Here is a 20,261-nt window from a genome sequence, read left to right as displayed (position 1 = left end):
GCGTTCCATTCCTGTACTCTGGGTTTGGAGTGCAGTTTGATCCTCTTGCTATGGCAGCCTGTCTGCATCACATATTGCCAAGTAAACATTGCACCAAGCATAGCGTCTGCCATATGCGAGAGTGGTGTTTCTCTTAATTAGCTCGTTGACCCGAGCCGCGAGCAGCGCTGCCCCAAGTTTTGCAAACTCCGGAGATAACCGCCGAATGCAATCACCGTCGCTACTTGACAAGCCCTGAGTTTGTATCTTGTTTTGGACTCCATGTTGTTTGCTGATTGGATTCTGCTCAATTTAGCTCAGTGCTGGCACTCTATTACATGACAACAGCCATCTTCTCTGTTTCAAGGCAGATGTTTGTTTGTCAGTGGACATGATGACTTAAAACTGAAAATTTCCACAAGGGTAAAGGCCAGAAATTTTTTTGGGAATTCCTTTATTTAGCTGTGAATTGATGCCTGTGCAGAAGGTGGGTGTCTATGAAAGTGTACTGTTTGATTCCGATCCACATCCGGATTGTTAGCTTTGGCAGCGGCCTGTGCTTGACCGGGTGCCATCCTGGTGTCCTCTATTGCTTTTAGTGGGTGACACACTTTCTATACTTTGGGGAATTTTTTTGATCGGTGAGAGTGAAAAATTGCATTTATGTCACTTTGACGAGCAACAAGACTGCCTGCCCGCCCGCCTGCCTGCCCGCCCGCCAGTCGGCCCAGCGATGATGGTGCCAAAAAGTCTTTGGGGGTATTTTTATTGCTTTACCCGCCAAGCATCTGCTCCCAATTACCCAGAGAGGACAGCTCTGATGCCGGACTTAAAAGCTAGCTAACGGCCCGCTTCAGACAGTTGAGAAGTTTGTGCACTAATTAAACTCAGCGGAAAGGAGCCAGCAGAAGCAAGCCGTCAGTAATGAGAACCCCCCGATCAGAAAAGGGTCAGCAGACCTGGTGAAGTGAGTTATGATTTGGAGCACCGACTAATTATATCAGCAAGTCAAAGCATAGGTGCTCCTGCCAGAGCAGGTGTCATGGCTGCTGAGGTTGTCAAGTGGTATCTAGATTACAGAGGTGAGATTTCACACCACCAAAAATATTCTCTGAATTGTCCAGCATAGGCTTTGTTTGACTCAAATATAAACCTTAATATTCCTTGGCACTATCCTCAGTTGCCTCCTTCCCTGCTTGGGTGAAATGAGCTGAGCCCAGATGTCGGACGATACACATGCACTGCACTTCCATATTCCAGCCACAGCCGCAGTCATCAGCGGGGGTGATGGCTGGGCAGCAGCACACGGTGAAATGATACGAGATACCTGCAGGCTACAGTTAACTCAGCATTACATGTTTTCTTAGCACTATCAGCTTCAAGCTGTCAGTCAAGGTCACAGGTTGAGCAGTGGCAAGCAGGATGCTGTGTTTAAGTTGTTGTTTGGACTGTCATCATTTGTACTGTGTGTACTTTGTTTTTTCATCGGAACCTAATTCACTTCTGGTTTGCGTTTTGTGTGTTTTTTTTCTCGTTATTATCTTTGTTTTACAGTCTTGACTCTCATCCTTTATCTGCCTTGCAAGTAATGTCTTCAACCAATCCGAGTTCTTTCTACGTGGGCCTTGTTATGTCGGTAGTCTGTGTTCCTGGTTTGTGTTTTGTCTAATCTGGTTGTTGTCATTTATGTCCCTGTGTCCGTTTTGCTGGTGTTTTTCGATTTGGGGAATTTGCACGCTGGCGCTCAGGTGCTTCTGTATTGTAAATACGAAACTATGTTTGTGTTTCATGCACGGCTTAGGGCCTTGTTCTCCCATGTGCTCAAACACTTTTCTAGCTGTGCACTTTCTCTTGTCAACTTGTCTGTCATTTATGCACCTTCATGATGCATCCACTTTGGGAAATATTCGGCTTATGCGCTCCAGGGACTTTATAAAGTCCAATTTTGGTAAACTATCACCTTGAAATTAGAATTCTATTATAACATACACCTCCACACGTTAGGAGGGATTTCTAGAAAGAGATCAATGTGAAGAAACTGAAAAAGTCAGATTTTATCACGGAGATCAAAGAGGCACTGCGAGTCAGTTAGTACTGTGTTTTAGTCGTGATATTAATTGGCGCTAGCTGACTTTATTTCACCTACAACTGCGAGGAGAGACTCTTGTTAAAACATGTTAAGTTAGTTACTTTTTCAAGGCAACTGTGGAAACATAGCTGCTGATCTACTTTTTTTTTTTTAATGGACCTCCGAACGTGCAAAAAAGAAAAATCATAACAAGCACAATATTATCATCACATTGGTTTGAGTGGATTTATGAGACGTCGTTTTAAAAAACATGTTCTTCTTCAAAGTGTTAATATAAGCAGTCCCCGCGTCCTGACTGCCCGACGACACGCTCTGCAAGGTATATTCATATTCAAAGGGTGCGACATTTTTCTCTGGGATTTCAATATTTACAAGTTTCAGGAAAACTCCCTTGCTCATTGACTTATATCCAGCTTCAGAATTCAATGAATATCCTTTTTGGTTTTTGTGCACACATTCTCATCTTGTGTGTGTCGGAACTCTGGATGGGGGAATATGCGTCGATAAAAAATGACTAAGGCCGAATGGAAAAATATAACCCTTACTGCAAATACCGTCCCATGCACACGTACCCTCCTCCAGTTCTTATTTTATTGCAAAGTTTCCCCACATTCACGGTAAAGATGATCAAATAAATATTAATACCAGACAGATATGCAGTAACCCAACTAAACATATAATGCCCTTTTAATGCAATTTGAAAGAGATAGAAGTCCATCAATTTTCCAAACCGCATATCCTCACGAGGGTCACGGGTGTGCTGGAGCCTAGAGTCTGAAGATTTAGTAAATAAAGATGAATAAAATTCAATAAGGTACGTTATGTCATATGAAATCTAAATTGCTGGATTAGTTCATAATACCCGTCTAACATTTCATCACCGCATGCACATAGCCAAGTTACATGACATTTGACGGCATCTTTTCCCATTTAAAAAGATGCAATTTTACGTGGATTCCTGACCAAATTTTAATTGGAACGTAAAATCTTCTTGAGTTCATGACTGCATTTCAAATGTAAACTTTTTGTAACGTGTTCAATCCAAGATTCACGCAAGTCAAGAAGCGCTGAAGTTTAATTTTCTCTTCCGTAATCTCAGTGTAAAGCACCAATCATATCTCTGAGTTGGAAGGTATTGATTTGGAGTTGCTTTGTTTTCTCACTCTCTTTTTAAGTCCAGATCTGTTGGCGTTCAATGAAGAATTGATCACACCGAGAGGAGGCCGCTGTGATTAATTGACTTCCTGACTGATCGAGCCAATTCCTTCCTGTGCGGTCCACAGGTGGATTGATAGATTCAGTGGCTTCCTTTAATCTGTGTCTATTTTTGTGCGTGCGTGTGTGTGTGTGTGTGTGTGTGTGCGGTGCTAGGCTGGAGCAGTGAAAGACTACATCAAAATGATGCTCGAGGCAGAACAACTCAAGTTTCTTGTTTTTGCCCACCACCTCACGATGCTGCAGGCTTGCACCGAGGCTGTGGTTGAGGCCAAGGTAAGGGCAACATCACCCATCTATTCACCATTATCTGTCTTCCCGTCACTTTTCAATTGCTTTGAATGGTACAAAGAATCAGTGAAGAAGTACTTTTCCTCACTCAGAAAGTAAACTTTTACTTCTGCGGCTTCTCACCGACGACGTAATTCACAAGTTGTCACAAGCAAACGGCATCTCTTTGCTCAGCGCGGGAAACTAGCAGGAGGGTTCAAGAGTGTGTGTACGGCATAGGTCGAGGAGGTGTTGGATGTATGTAATGCTTCACGACAATGTGCGATAACACCTTCGGATGTGAGACGCTCATTCCGCCGCGTTCGCACTTCCCAATTAATGCAGTGGGTCTAAAAAAAGGACTAATCTGTGAAGGATTGTGATGAGCAGCAGAGGCGGCTGTTTCTTGTGTCTAATAACGCAGCACAAATAGCACCTTGCTGCTGTAGGCCTTTTCCCTGTGGCACAACAGTTGAGGTTGTGTTTGAACTTTCTAAGTTCTTTTTTGTTGAGAATCCAAATGCCAGAAAAAAGCGCAGCTGTTGGAACAGCGGGCTATTTTCTCTGCATCTCATGGCCTTGAGATGATGTTAAAAACAGACGGATCCTTGTTTGTGACGTTTAGTCAAAAGAACTCGAACTGGCCTTGTATTTGTATTTTCCTAGTGAGCCACCTCTAAATATTTGTGATGCTGTACTTCAATTGAGGTGCATGTTGGAGGTGCACAGTGTGAACATGGAGCAGCTCTGCATGACCCAAGGATGCAAACAAAAGAAAAGAGCCATCGCCATGATGCATTAACAACTCAGCCAAGTTGTGCTTGAGTGAACCTTCAGCTGCTGCTCTCTTTGTTTGGCAGAACAAAATACTTTTTACTGCCGTTAATTCATCCCAGCCCTTCCACTCAGCTTTGTTCATTTGCACGGCTGTCACGGAAATGTCCCTAATACGAAGTACATGTTAATAATAAACTGCCCTTTGTTTGCAGTGTCCAGCACGAACCACTTTTCTTTTTCAATTGTAAAAGCTTTTTTTCAAATCAAGTACCGTATGGGTGAACACAATTCGCACACCTGACCTCTCTCCAATTGTGTGAGCGTATTTTTTCCTGCGATAGACATGCATTAGTAGAGAAGAGCCACACTATTACTTGTGCACTGCATGCTCGTGTTTTAAATGACATAAACACCATAACAAATAAAAGAAGTGGTGTTTGAATAAATATAAATTCTTTTAAAATTAACATTTCTCTGGCATACTAAATGATGGATGGATGGATGGGTGGGTAGATGAGTGCATACTTTATTGATCCAAAGAAAATGTATGCATCTAGCAGCAGCATGCAGATAGTATATCTTGAATATACATTTGAATTAACTATAACAGTAACCATACATTGCAACTTGCCTGAGATAAATGTGAATTAAAATGTGTGCAGAAATTAAGAACATTAAATTTGTAGCAAACTTAAACATCTGCAGAGATTGAAATTTGTATACTATAAAATGCTTTTATAAATAACTGGACCAAATAACATTTGTCAATGTAATGATGCAATTTTACAAAACTTTGCGCACAACAATCAAAGTACAGTATCACAAATCTTGATTTTCAACAGAGAGTAATCATTATCAAACATATGAAAATTGAGAAGCGGATAAAATCTCATTTGGGTGAACTCATTTGTTAAGCTATGTATAAACGACTCGATAAATGGAAATCTACAGCTGCTTTGGTAAACAAGCAGTGAACATTGTTTGCTTTTGTTACACAGGCAGGATATATTCGTATCGATGGCAGCGTCCCGTCCTCTGAGAGAATCCAGTTAGTTCACAAGTTTCAGAATGACCCAGACACAAGAGTGGCCATCCTCAGCATCCAGGCAGCTGGTCAGGTAGTGTACGCAAGCATGCACGTGCACTGCACACAACATTTGGCACACACACCACTCACGTCAGTGAGCAATTTTTGGCTCCTCATCAGGGTTTGACCTTCACCGCTGCCAGCCACGTGGTGTTTGCTGAGCTCTACTGGAACCCGGGACAGATTAAGCAGGCTGAGGATCGCGCTCATCGTATCGGGCAAACGTCATCTGTCAACGTACACTATCTCATCGCCAAGGGTACCTTCGACAGCGCCATGTGGTCCATGCTCAACAAGAAGGTATTTTACTATCTTAAGAAACTCCCGATTCAAATTCAGTTCTTCAAGTTACAATTCAATTTGACTCCTCAGGTTAGAAATGCACCAATAGGAGTACATTTAGACAATTTAGAACTGTTATCCCTACCATGTAAACAAGTGGCATGTCACCTCTATTTTTTTGCAATAAAACATTTGAAAATAAAAAATTTAAAAAAAACACAACTTATTTGTGCAAATAAAAATAATCATAACACACATGACAGCAATTGCCCGTGATATTGGAAACAAGGGCACAGCGCTAACACTCCCGGCTATCTGCTCATGCTAAACAAAAATCAAGATGATGATGATGAGTAGGACACAAAACGATGCGGTGCATACAAAAGAAGAGGTTTGGGGACTGACTGTGCACATTCATTCCCACCTTGTAAAGGCAACAGAATCTTTTTTTAAGCAGCGGTGGCAATCAGGACGGCTGGTGGCACTCCTAGAATCCATTTGCTGATCAGGCCTCTTTCCCTGGGACCGATTGGTGAGCTGAGTCAAGGACAAGGGCCACCAATCAGGGATGGAGCAGTTGGAGATCGCTGTTAAAACATCAGCACACAATGTTGAACATACACAACACAATGACAAGTGTTTGATGGTCATAAAATATTGCGTGCTGTATGACTAGGGGTCATTCGCTCTGTTGCATGTACTCTCTCTGTCGACTTCAACGACTCCAAAGTCGCTATCTTCAGTATTAAGTCGAATTGTGAATCGTTGTTTGAGTTTTTGTATCACAATCTTAAACTTCTCTTTTTCCATGACACTGTCCTGGTGTGTGAACGCAGCAGGAGACTCAGATATCTTGGCGGCAGTTTGCAGGCAACTTTGCAGAGAATCCAAATCGACCCTAAACTTCATATTTAAAAAATAGAAGGCGCAGAAGTTCCTTTCAACATAAGCGTTCACACAGTCTCAAATACTGACTCACCGACATCATGTGCAGAATTTTCCCTAAATGTTATTCTTGCAATTTTACCCATTTTGGAAATAAGTTTAGTTTTTACTTGGGTTGTCTTTTTTAGATGTTAAAATTGCCTTGTGGATGCAAAGCAATTAATTGTGAGGATGAACGGATGGACGGACGGATGGATGGTGGAGCCTTTGGTCCGTACTTTGCCGAGGCTATAATGGCGGCAGTCATTACAGGCTCAAGTTTCCTTTAAGTTTTTTTTAATTTGTCATAACCTTGGCACACCTACCTTTGGGCAATTTCATCCATTGCCCTTGACAGCCCCTCTCGAGCTCTATCAGGTTGAATGGGAAGCATCTGTGTTCAGATTTTCAGATATCTTCAGAGTTATTCAAAGTGATTCAAGTCTAGGATCTGGCTGGGCCATTCAAGGACATTCACCAGAGTTGTCCTAAAGTTGTCTTTTGATATCTTGGCTACGTGACACCTGCTGAAATGTAAACCGTTTCCACAACCTAATGACAAAAAAGGAATAGATTTTTGTGCAGGATGCCTGCAATTTGCTGCATTCATCTTTCCCCCAATGTTGATAAGTCTCTCAGTTCCTGCTTGCTGAAAACATTATTAAACATTTTTTATTATAATGGGATGAACCCCTTGAGATGCAACATCTCATTTGCGAGGGGTCCCAAAACATTGCCAAAACATTATGCTGCCGCCACAATACTTCACTGTAAAACTGTTTTTGGCAAGGTGTTGAGCAGTGCCTGGTTTCCTTCAAACATGATATCTGGCAGTCAAGCAATAGAGATCTATCTTTGCACCATCAGACCAGAGAATTTTGTCTCTCATGCTCTGACAGTCCTTCAGATGCCTTTGACTACAGGCTAGCTGCCATGTGCCTATTGATAACATGAAAGAGAAGCTTCCGTCTGTTCACTCTACTTTACAGACTATGAAGAAGGTTCTCTGTTAATAGAGGAACCATGGCGCTCTGACAGACAGTGATCACGTTTTTGGTCATCTCCTGCATAAGACTTTTCTCTGCTAATTGCTCAGCTCTATGAAAAGTCCTGATGTTTCAAAATCTACTATTTACTGTTTATGGAGGCGACTGTGCTCATTTTTTTTGATTCAGATCTGTGCCTCAAGACAACCTTGTCACCTAAGGCAATTCATTTGACTGAATGCTTGGTTTATTCTCTGACATGCACTGTTTTATATTTTGTTAAGATGCTACTCATTTATAACTATCTGTAAAGGGAGGGGTTTTTTTCTGCATTTATGAAACTGTTGTTTTATGATGAAGTATTTTGGATTTGAAATGCACTCAATTTACATCAGTCGAGTTTTGCAAAGCTCAGGAAAATTTGTCTTTGAAAGGAAACCGTGACAGGCAGCACTCTTAACGGAAGGAAGGAGTACCTGAAGGCTGAGGAGGGGGACAAAGACAAGTGGGACTTCCTCAACTTTGCCAATGCGTGGACACCTAGCGAGCTTCCTTTGGAGAAGAATACTGGACTTGACGCAGATGGGGAGGTGTTCTTCACTCATGTGAGATGGTGAAATTGTTTCTTTTAAGCAGATAATGAAAAATGGGAGCAAAAACCAGTTGTGTTTTCATCATCTTGATTAGGATATGAACAAATAAGAGGAAATGTCATGAGCCAAATGGATTGATGTGTTTTTTTTCCCCCCATAGTTTGAAAAGGAGAATCAACATGATATTCGTAACTTCTTCTCTCCGGATACCAGCAAGAAGAAGAAGCGGAAACGACTACAAGACGAAGATGAGTCTTCTTCCGTCTCCCCAGAACCCAACAATTCTGCAGCTTGCGGGGGAAGACATTCTGAAATTAAGACAAAAAAGAAAGAAGAGACCAGCTCTCAAATGTCCATCACAGACGACAGTGACTTTTCCCCACAAACGAAGAGGATCCGAGAGGTGCAGTCCAGCCCAAGCCAAAGGTCCACATCCCGGGGCAAGCGAAGGTTGACGCAGGAGGCGAGCACGTCGGCCCAACATGAGTCTTTGGAGTCAAACCCTTCCAGTAAAGCATGGGCCTGCGGAGCGTGTACTTACTCAAACAGCAATTTGTTGCCTTACTGCGAGATGTGTGAATGGCCACGCTCTTCTTCAGCTTTACCATCAGGTAAGAATGGCCAGCACTTTTCTGTCTTCATTTTTCTCACTATTATGTCAGGCTGTTCCCACCGGTGTTATAGCAGTTTTGGAATTTTAATTAGAGTTAGTTTTTGTATTGTGTTTGTTTTTTAAATGTAGTTAGTTCCAATTAATTTTCAGGGTAGCTTTATTAGTTTTCATAAGTTTTAGTTATTTTTAGTATTTTTTTTTTTTTTTTTAATGGATTTTGTTTGTTGGCAAGATTAAAATAAACCTGGTAAGTATTGTGTAATTAAAAATTCAACAAAAAATATTACTTTAAAACATTTGGATCAAGCAGGGTTAAGTCTTAAACTAATTGCCAAAGACGAAAATAAATGACTTTTGAGCACCATTGCAGACTAAGATGTGCGACTGGAGGCAGGGTTGCCAGATTTTGAAATAGCTCAGGTGCAAGAATATTGGGTGACTCCTTTTCCCTCTCTCTGCTGATGACAAGTTTTCAGTATAATTCTCACCTGTCAAGTCGAGAGCTCGAGAGAAGGCTGCAAACGTCTGGCGCAAAAGTTGGGAAAAAAATGTGCTGGCTCTTGCCGATATCTATCAGCCCGTGACTGAGTAACATCTGTGCACACCTCAGAAAAAGTTCTGGTCTGTCTCATCAGCTGTAAAATCTGAGCTGCACAATGCCTCATGTATTTCATTGCAATCTTGTTATTACTAGTAAGACACACACACACATATAGGCAGAGTATTCATTTAAGAATTTGTTCAAGCTATCTACTTATCCTCTGAATGCCACCTGTAAAGTGTAACAAAGCTCAATTTTGCAGCTGACTGGAGAAATGTACCTGATTCCAGATGGCAACAACAGCAGCTTTCATTAATAGAACACAAATTGAACAATGTTATGCGATATTGTTGCTAATGGAGTTTTGCTTTTAATTAAACTGTCATGCATTACTGACCACTTTGGGTGCCAGAACGTGATGTCTCATGCAGGTAGGTGAGAACAAGACATGCAATTGATGTACCACCAATAAATCTGGTTGAGGAAGATTAGGACAGCTTTGATATATACCACAATGATATCATGTTTAATCAGAGTAGAGCTCATCTTCTGTCCTTTAACAGGTAATATATCTCTCAGCAGCTGCTGCCAAAATAGTCCACAGGAAGAAGTTTCCTCCTGGTTCTTGTGCTGTCTCTGTCCTGTTTTTAACTCATTTCTAGCATTTAATGACACCGCCCCGGTCGCAATGTATCTTTGAATGTTTGATATTATGCATCATGTGGGCTTCCCGAACTGTTATCATCTCCTTTTTCATCCCACAGTTGTTTTGGCTCCCTGCAGACAGGAGACCAAAAGATTTTCATCTTTATTTCGCACGCATCCTAATAGCGCACATGTTTTTGTCCAGTGTTTTTTTGTTTTTGTTTTTTTTTTGTTTGGATAATTTGTGACTCAAATATGAAACCTTATCAAGCCTCTAATGGGGGTCCTCATTTGCAGACTGAGTAAAGAATTTGATAAGAAAAGTCATGTTAAAGCCATGCAAGATTTCATTGTTAACATCTTCCTCGGTGGGGACAGCGCGACACAAATTGAGCCTTCTCGCTTGGCGGTCTCGCTCAGCTTGTTAGCAAAGGGGGACAGTGGCAAGGCCAGGTGCCCAGAGAATTGTGTGACATTTGAGCAACTCGTTTGTGGGCTGGCCTTTTGAAGAAACAAGTCACAGAGAGGAAGGATCACTAATTAACCCTCCTCTGCATTTCTGAATTTCATAACTTCTTAGATTTCACACCTCAACTTTACATATTACGTAAGAGGATGTGATTTCAATTGAACATGTGATGGAAGAATAAAAATTGTGCACATTAGTATATATATATTCCACCATTGAGATGAACTAAAACACGGATTGTGAGCTATGGGTGACCTCTGACCTCTCACAAAGTCCCCTGGATCCTTTGAAAAGAAGTGGAGCGTTTTCTAAAGATGAAGCAGTTTCAAAAGAGGCTTGTAATTTTCCATCTTCACTATACATTAATAACAAATTTGTAAGAAAACAATAAGTTTTCTGAGATTTGCCTAAACATTTACTGTTTTCTATAACGTTGCATAAATGATTTCCTCGCAATGACAGTTCAGCAAAGATTTCCGATTGAAAATGAATAAATTCACAAACATTAAAACTTTGAAAACATTGGCGGGGCAAATCATTTTTTACAGATTCAAGCCCCCAAAACGCCGCCACAGTCTAAACCAAAGGCACGTCCAAATATTTTGCCCTTTTAACCCCACAAGTGTATTTGTATAAACAGGCCCTTAGAAATGGATAGAAATGTATTCATCAAAGGGTGTGTACTCATTTAAGGTGAGCAGTGGATAGGCTGGCGCGCTTTTGTGAATGTATTTGTATATCTTTGAATAGCTATAGCATAATCCTTGCCTTCATTAACATTTCTAGAGTCTTAAAATCCCACCCACTCCTATTTCCGTCCGCGACGAGTGAAATTACACCGCAGTACAACTTTGGTATTTCAAGGGAGGTTGAAATGAGCTCACCGAGCTTGCCGTGATCACCTGGGTAGAGAGTTGCACAGATGCAGCAATTACTGGGATTGTTATGTTAATGCTGATTGCACACACAGCAATGCAGAAGAGCAATTAGGAGAACAATGTGGGATAATGATCATTCACCCTCTTTGAAAATAGCACCCAACACTTGTTGTAGAAACGAGCGAGAAACTGTCAAAGGCATGGCAGTTCGAGAAGATTGGAGCTGACCGCCATGCTATTTCACAGATCTGCACCTCAATTAACCCAACATGTTCCCTCTTGTTTACCGCTGATCAGATGAACATTCTGATTGTCTGATTACTTTATTAGTGTTTCTTTGGAAGGAGGGTTAGGGTTAGCACATTTGCGGCGCGGTTCGTAGTTCAAATTGCGGCTCGAGCATTCCTTTGAGGAGTAGGTTGGTGCTCAGGTGTAACGCCTTTTTCTGTTTCAATTACCGTAGCAGCTCACCTGTTTGGGGAATACCCCGTCTCTTGCCCAATGTTAGCTTGGCGAGCCCACAGCTCCCACAAGAACCTAATGAGGACAAGTGCTTTGAAATTTTGGATGGATAGATGTAAATGTACTCAACAAATTTGTCTTCATCCATGCATATCTTTAACACATCTGTTAAAACTGATCTGTGGTCACAAAATAATTAATATGCCATATTGAGATTACTTACATCCAGACTCTTGGCCACACTTTGGTAATTCTTGAATGATGGATCCAAGGACTGAAGCTCTGTAATGTGTAATTAAACTCTACAACTCGGCCTGAAAAGATGATCTTAATCATTCTCCTTATGTCTCTGCTCTCAGAGCCCACCAGGCCTCAGCTACCTCCTTCAGCTGAGAAGGAACGAGTGTGTCATATCCCGTCCAGCTCTGACCAAGAACCCGAGCCCAGTTGGCAGGAATCCCATGCTGCCAATACGTGCAAAAGCAAACAGAGTGAGGAGGAGGAAGATGTGCCTACAAAAGACAAACAGCAAGCCGGAGATGCAGAGGAAGGGGACACGCAGCAGCTCGAAGGCAAACAATCAGCGGGAAAGCGAGGTGGCGGCGGCGGCACCTGTGGTGGCAGCTGCGTCCTCCCTGACCACACTCACGGTAATCCCACCTGCAATCTCCTTTTCATATCTGGGAAAATTGGCCTGCGCTACCCAAATAATGCTCTTTAATTTCATCGCTGCAAACCAATAAGGGACTATATCTCTTTCCATATGGGGCCGGGTGTTATTCTTCATATTATTATGCATATCCTCTTTGGGATATTGCCTAGTTCTGCTCAGTGGAAGCGAATGGGAGATATTGAATAAAGTCCCACTAATCTCTTGAGTAAATCTTGTCAAAGCACACAATCTGCTCCTCGTGAAAAGTGCATGCAAAGTTTGAGGTGCAGTCAGTGACCATCAGTGAACCAGTAAAAAAAAAAGCAGTGCTACTACTACTAATAACGCTAGTTCACAGCTCACAATGAATTTTTTAAATGTTAAAACCTGAGGTGTCTTGCATTCACACTGTATATAAGTGAATGATGACAGATGTTAGATACGTAAGTACTGTGATATCAAAGCAAGGTCACACATATTGACCCTGAATTTAACAAATGTAGAAATGTGACAGTAGTATGCTGGTGTTAGGCATTCTAATGTAAACAACAAAGATGGCTGATTGTGATCAATTGTGTTTTGTGTGCTCCTCAAAACACATTTTGACCTCCGTGTCTACTTAATGTCGAATACGGTGGTCTCTATCGAATATTTTTAGATTCGATGATTCTATCGATTACTTCATTGAAGCTGCAGTGGCATGTCAACTCTTTTTAATCATAAGCAAACGCGTTACTCAGCATCTCCTAAATCCTCTCATGTTTAAATTTTTAACACTTTATATCTGTTCCGCTCAATCCAAAGTCTTTTTCAATGAGCTGGCATCAAACATGGATGTAAATAACATTGTATGGAGTATTCTGCAAGATGGTTAATCATTTCAAGCACCACCCAACTAGAGTGCACGAAGAAGTGAACATGAGCTAATTCTTCGATCGACACACTGATTTCAGTTGTGGTACAAGTTTAACAAAACGATTTTTTTCCTCATGTCTAATGTCTAATCCAGTGCCTGTGTTCTTACTTGCACACGCTAAAAACGGCATGCATATGCAATCAAATCAAGCCCTGAACGGCACCAGCTCCTTTAAAGGGGAACAGGAAGAGCACTTGCAGAGCCCTACTAATTGGCCTTCAGCAGGCCACTCGGGTACATTTCTGTCGGGGTGGCATACAGGCCAGAAGTCAACAAGTGGGGCCCATGTTCACGCCATGTCGCCATTCAGCCTGATTTGCCAGAGAACAGCATAATTGTCAGAGTTGCCATTGGCATCCTTTTTTCTTCATAAATGATCAAATGTTCACACTGAGCACATTTGACAGACGCTGTGGAGAATGTTCTTCTGCCTACAGCATTGTTGTTGAATGACTGGCCTAGCTGTTCCCTGGACTTGAATCCAATCGGGCACCTCTGACACATCACGCATTTTTGCATCAAAAACTCTTTTGGAGTTGGATCATGTACTGATCCATATGTGGGCATCTTCCCAAAATTGTGGGTAGGGCATCCAGGCTATAGGCACTTCCCAGCCACCTTTGCTGAGATTTGGAAATTGCAGCCCTTAATTAAAGAAAACAAATCACAATCCCCAGAGTGTTAATAGTTTGAGTTTATATTGAATTATTTTGTTCTCAATGAATAAATCAAAGATTGTCATACTGGGTTCAGTCTGTTCATACATCAAGTCCTGGGATGTATAGTGATTTTTGTTAAGGTGTTAGCATGTTAGCATTGCTGGTATAGTATCTGTTTGACAGGGCTTTCACTTGCATTGTAGATTATATACAATTACTTTTAAACAAAATCTCACTGTAGCTTCTGCTGCTGTTCACTCTTTACCATTCAATTACTGTACTTAGCACACTTACCCGACACCTCTTTTGAGGTATAGGTCAACAAGTAGGGACCTGCAGAGTACTTAATCACAGGTCTTCTTGTCAATCTGTGTCGAGGTGTATCCTGCTTTAGATCCTTTTGTCTCCTTTAGCGGTTCCAGATCAGGGCCTGTCTGGTGATGTTTATTAGCAGTTTTCAAATTTTCACAGTCCCATTCCAGCTTCCAATTTCTTTTGAACTAGTGTTTGCTGTATTTCTGTTCAAAGCTTGCAATTTGTGATTTTGTTTAGTCAGTAAGTATTAAGGATTGTACATTACCAGTGATTAATAATTCCATCCCTCCATCCATCCGTCTGTCTGTCCATCCATCCGACTTTTTGTACTGTAGCCTTTGTTGCTCTCTACATCTCAGCTTCATAACGCAAGATTTTTATGTTGAAGAATATTTTGATCTGTTGTCATCTGTTTTGAGCACCATCATTTCTGAGAAGGAATGCCTACTTTACTTAGTGTCCTTCACAGGTGCATTTTGCACAGCCTGGTTGTCAAAGACGCTGCCCAATTATGTAAAAGAATACTTTTTTCATTGCGATACCATCAAGTGTGATTATTTTTTCTGATGTTTTTTTGATTTTTCTCCACGGGCAGTAAAGCCTTGAGATATAATTCAGTCACCAGAAAACTAATGTTAAATGTGAGCAAAGAGCACCATTTAAGACATCTGGCGAAGTAAAAAGCATCCATTTTTAAAATGGTAGAGGCACTCTTGCAACATTGCCTTGGACATTTCCTCCTCACAACTCCTAATCATCCATCTATCATGCATTGAGTTTGTTTGTTACATGCTGCTGTAAGTCTGTTTCTGGCAGCACAAGTTTAATATGGAACACAGAGGTTGTCCAATAAAGGTGACCTTTGGGGTCAGGCGCGTCGGCTAATGATTTCTCTCTACCTGCCCGGGGTTTTCGGAAGCGAGCCACAGAGCTGTCAGATGCTCCTGCCTCTTGATTGCTCCGAGATTACTTTCCTCATGGCACGCACAAGCAATCACTCCTCCCCCATCTCACCGCCTCACACGCTCTGTTGCCTGTCGCCCGGGCGATCTGCATGAGTCCAGCGTTTATCCGCGGATTCATGTTTTCCGGATGTTAGTTCAAACGTTGCAGCAAGCTCAGCTCCACCGAACTTCTGCATTCTTGAAGTTATAGTTGATTTTTTTTCTCTCATCTTTTGTTTCAGTCCTGCAGAAGATGAGATGACTCAGTCCAATTAGGCGTTGTTTTCTTTCCCTTGCAGTAAAATAACAGATAAATCCCAAGGCGTGTGATTTGAAGGCACTGTTCATACTGTGCAAGTGACAGTCTAATAAGACGGCTTTGTAAGATGAATTGCCCCCATCAAATAAATGGCCCACTTAATGCAGCTTGCCTGTTCAGCCACTGCAAACAGCCAATTCGGGAGGAAAAAAAATGCTTACAACAAAAATCAGGTGCACATAGTGGAGCTGTTAGGTTTCATTATGGATGTTGAAAGACAGTGGGAGTTTTATTTTGAAAGGCCAAATATGTTCACAATGCTTTTATTTTCAACATTGGGGTGACCTACGAACAAAGGTGATAGGAAACACCAGCATCTACGAAGGAAGTGCCAACACAAAAATAAAACAAAATGATCAATAAAACAATGAGCACCTGAAGGAGAACTACTAAACATCAACTAATTCACAACTTGCCTCGACATACAGCTAACACCTTTTTAAACCTAATTAAGCAAAGCCCACCGTGTCTTCTAAAAGTATTTTAGCTGAAGCAACCAAGTTGGCTGATCATAGAAGCATTAGCGACATCAGCCAGTGTGCAAGTCAATTGAACACTTAGTACACACACACACACACACACAAGGCAGACAAAGGGCCACATGAAGTGATTTAAAGCAAGTATTATCAGCGTCTTATAGGTCATTGTCTAAATGAAGCGTGGTGGAGCAGCGGCAGTCTCATTTCCACCACCTGACCTTTTCTTGTTCGATGCTGGCAGGATGAGCAAGTTACATTGCTGACAGTAATGACCTGCTCTCTGTCCTCCCTCTCCCTCCTCGCTGCTCTTCCATTCATTTTATCACTCACTCTCCTTTTCTGTGTTGTTGGTTGTGTGAACTTGTTAAACATAAATTGGAAGCGCTCTTTCCAACTAATGGGCCTTCTGTGACTGCATAGGATTACACAACTGATGAACAATGAAAATGAAATTCCAGGTAAAGTGTTGTTTTTTCTTGGACTCAAAATGGGACTTCATTTTCAAGTTCATCAGAGATGTCTTTAGATTATCTCTGCCTTCCAAGAAACGGGCTCAACACAGAACTGAAACACTTGATTCAGAAATACAACACAGTACAGTACACTGCAACTTTATTTACATAGTGCATTTTACAACTGCTGCAGCTGCGAAGGGGTGAAAACAGATGGAAGTATCTTAAAATGCAGTCTAAAATATTTAGGGAGCCAGTGGAACGAGGCGGGAATTGGGGTTATGTCCTCCTTTTTACGAGCTCCAGTTAGGAGGCAAACGGCAGCCTTCTGAACTAACTGGTTACGCTTGAGGGAGGACTGGCCGATTCCAATATAAATTGTATTGCAGTAGTCTAGCCGAAATGTAATAAAAGCATGGATTTGTGTTGTTGAGAAAGGAAGGCCTTTACCTTAGAAGAATCTGGATTTAACAACAGCACTGATTTGGTCGTCAGAGACTGTTGACTTTAAACTGTCGGAGTGAGACAGAGTGACCAAATACAGCACGATCCTTTTTTGAAAAGGGGAAAAGGGAAGTGGGACGCTGGAACGTGACATAGACAAGATGCCAAGTGGGCCCCAGTCAACCACTGGGACCGAAATCCATAATATCTGTTTTCTTATAATTGAAATTTATAAAATTCAGTTACATCCAGACTTTGATATCCTCTAGGCAGGACATGAGTGGACTTAATGGGAAGGCATCATCTTTGCTCAGCAGGACATACTACGTAGTAGATCTGACTGTCATTTGCATAGTAGTGGAAAGAAAAGCCACGTTTTTGTAGTATGGAACCTAAGGGCAGCAAAAATAATGAAAATGGCAAGGGCCCCAATAAAGATCCCTGTAGAACACCATACGACAGAAGGGCAGATCGGGACTCAAAGCGACCAGAGAAGTCAGCTCGGGTTAGCTAGCGTAACAAAATTTCCATATTCGAGCAGCAAAAAAATGTCAAAGCTCCATTTGACTTTTTTAGTAAAATTTTTGTTTTAGCAAGGCTTATTCCTTGCTTTTTAGGTTCGGCCCTAAGAGAAGTACTATATCACAAGAACTGGGACAATTTGTCTGGTTTCAATTGAAATTCGTCTTCATACACTAAACGATGGGATTCATCACAGAATGCCCTGTGGTCTTATCATGTCTGAAATGTTCATACTAGTATTCTTCTTTGTCCAGACCTGGAAGCTACGAAAGCGAATGACTGTGAGGAAGGTGATCATCCAGCATACCAGGGCCTGCTGTTCTGTGCCAGCCAATTCACAGACCGAATATATATCTACGATAAGGTACATATGTGCTTCTTCGGTGTATTAAACATTTGGGAAATCGACAAACTTATTATGTATTCATCTTTCTTGGTACAGGTGAACATATCTACTCGGGCGCTTGGGTCGAGTATTGGAATTCTGGGCTCTGCTAGTCCCTGAAAATGTGTAGTACGGTTCACAGGTGTGCTACCAAGCTCAAGCTTTATGCACACATTAATATATTAAAAATAAAAAGTTACAATTACTCAGTATTATGATGATGATGATGATGATGATGATAGAACTTTATCTATCCCACAGCGGGGAAATTTACTTCTCACAGCAGCGTACAAGAGTGCAAGAATACAAGAATGGTTGCGTTGTTTTCATTAGCTTCTGTGAGTTAATAAAAACATTTCAATGTGCCCCATGTTTTCCATTTTAAGGCAAAATAGCAGACAGCTGAACAATCATAATGATTGGCAGTGAATGGGGCTTATTGTGAAACCACACACATATCCAAAAATCATACCTCATTTTTTTTCCTCGCTTTTGTGCCAAGTGTGATGGGTTCATTTTCAGTTCATGTGCCGTCCCTCCAGTTTCACAGAAATCGCAAATATTATGTAGTTTTATTAATCCTGCTAACAAATAAGTCACACTATTTCCACAGTGTGCGCCCGAAATGCGCTTATGGCCTCGCGAGGAAATCTTTGACTGGACAAAAGAAGTGTCAGTTGAATCTTATGGGCTGTATTCACTAACGGTGTGTACACACCAATTTGTGCCTAACTGGGTGTTTTTTGCAGGCAATTGAAAAAAACTTGAAGCAACTTAAAATATTTTATTATTATTATCATCATAACTGTTATTTTATTATTATTATTATTATTATTATTATGACCATTATTTAAACCCCTAAAAACTTAGATAAGATAAAACAGAGACCTTTCCTGTCAAAATGTCCTTCCACAAGTCATTGTGTTCAACTTTAACTGGATGCACCTCAACTTTCTGTAAATTACAGTATGTTAGCAGAACCTCATGACTCCTGTTGAAGACAAACTATTGTTTAACCCGAGTGTGACTCTGATTACACTCCAGTGCATTCCTAACACACGTCGTGAGTGTCACCAACCAACAGGGCCAACTATTGATCGCTCCGTGATTACTCAACCCTTTTGTTTCATTCATGAGGGATCAAACTCTAACATGGATGAGAGACACGAGGATTTTACCTAAAGGGGACCAATGTGTATTGAACTGAATCCACAATGCTATATTAGTATGACAGCAATAGAGAAGTGTCATGTATGCATGGCTGAAACGATAAGCCACAGAGATAAATGTCCCTCGCTGTCATTTAAATGATAAACTGGAGGAGTTCTGCCTGGAAAGCTGTCACATTGGGATAATCCTGAAGCAGGAGTAGAATTCACATGGCGGGGCAGCTCAGTTCACAATCAGAGGACAATTTACTGCCAGATTTAAACTGAGAAATACTGTATTAAGAATATGAGGAAATTGATGTGGAGGTTCGAGACGTCATTGTTATTTTAGTCACTGCTCCTGTTATCAGGTGACTGGTGTGTCAGATGGCAGCGACTTGCCACCTACGAATAGATAATAAGACTTGGTTTTCAGCTTATTCACAGTGGATGCATAAAATGGAGCGAAAGTAACGATATGTAGCAACGGTTGAGTTTTGGCTTGTATTTATGAGCGTAATGTTACATACCACACACGATCACTCTCATAGAATTACAACTTCATTTAGTCTTTGTGTTCAAGTCTTTTTTAACATCCATAGTGCTTTCCTTGTTCTTGACTTTGAGAGTCCCAGTCCTTTTAAATCAAATAATATTTCATAATTTAACCTTCTGTAACCCATAATGCATTCACATGGGGGGGCATTGTATTTCAAGTATACAGAGGATATCAAAGATTTTAAAGGTTCCACCGCAGAGTAAATGATTGTCTTTATTTCACCTCCCCTAAATCGTGATGCACCACCTCTGCTGATGAGACGAGCTGTAATGTTGTTGACATTGTAGCAGCTTTCTCCAGCAAGAATATTGTAATGCTAAGTGTGGGAATTGGGAGGATAGTGTGCATTTTCTATCCACTAAAAGTCTAATCCTTTGCTGTGCTACTGCAGCACAATCCGTTCCTTGCCTCTCTGCCATTTATGTGGCCATAATCTAAATAAACGCACAAGCCACTGCACATTGGTGATACTAAGGAAAACATCCCAGTGCTGATTTGGACCCGAGTTCCATACAGTGTGTTATTAACCTTTTCACTTTATCTCTTCTCCTGCCTGTCGCTCTCCTTGCTCCACCATCTTCACGTCGGAACTGAAGTGTCTCTTGCCCCTTAACTCCACTTTGCATTCTCTGTTTTGTAAAATGCTCATGATGCTTG

The 20,261-nt window shown here is 41.3% G+C and overlaps 1 protein-coding gene across 3 annotated transcripts in view; it reads left to right on the top strand.

Annotated features, from left to right (window-relative positions):
* Positions 1-20,261, top strand: part of zranb3 (zinc finger, RAN-binding domain containing 3) — a 55,132-nt gene that overhangs the window by 18,579 nt on the left and 16,292 nt on the right. For all 3 annotated transcript variants that reach the window (XM_049752695.2, XM_049752694.2, XM_049752692.2), the window contains exons 9-15: positions 3,440-3,559; positions 5,329-5,448; positions 5,538-5,717; positions 8,044-8,214; positions 8,363-8,813; positions 12,170-12,460; positions 17,767-17,876. In XM_049752695.2, coding sequence (XP_049608652.1) covers positions 3,440-3,559; positions 5,329-5,448; positions 5,538-5,717; positions 8,044-8,214; positions 8,363-8,813; positions 12,170-12,460; positions 17,767-17,876 — 1,443 coding nt within the window. The remainder of the gene's footprint in view (positions 1-3,439; positions 3,560-5,328; positions 5,449-5,537; positions 5,718-8,043; positions 8,215-8,362; positions 8,814-12,169; positions 12,461-17,766; positions 17,877-20,261) is intronic.

Source organism: Syngnathus scovelli, chromosome 2 (assembly GCF_024217435.2).
Source record: "Syngnathus scovelli strain Florida chromosome 2, RoL_Ssco_1.2, whole genome shotgun sequence".
Taxonomy (NCBI): domain Eukaryota; kingdom Metazoa; phylum Chordata; class Actinopteri; order Syngnathiformes; family Syngnathidae; genus Syngnathus; species Syngnathus scovelli.
The sequence above is the reverse complement of the archived record's forward strand: the minus strand, read 5'-3'. Positions and strand labels throughout refer to the sequence as shown.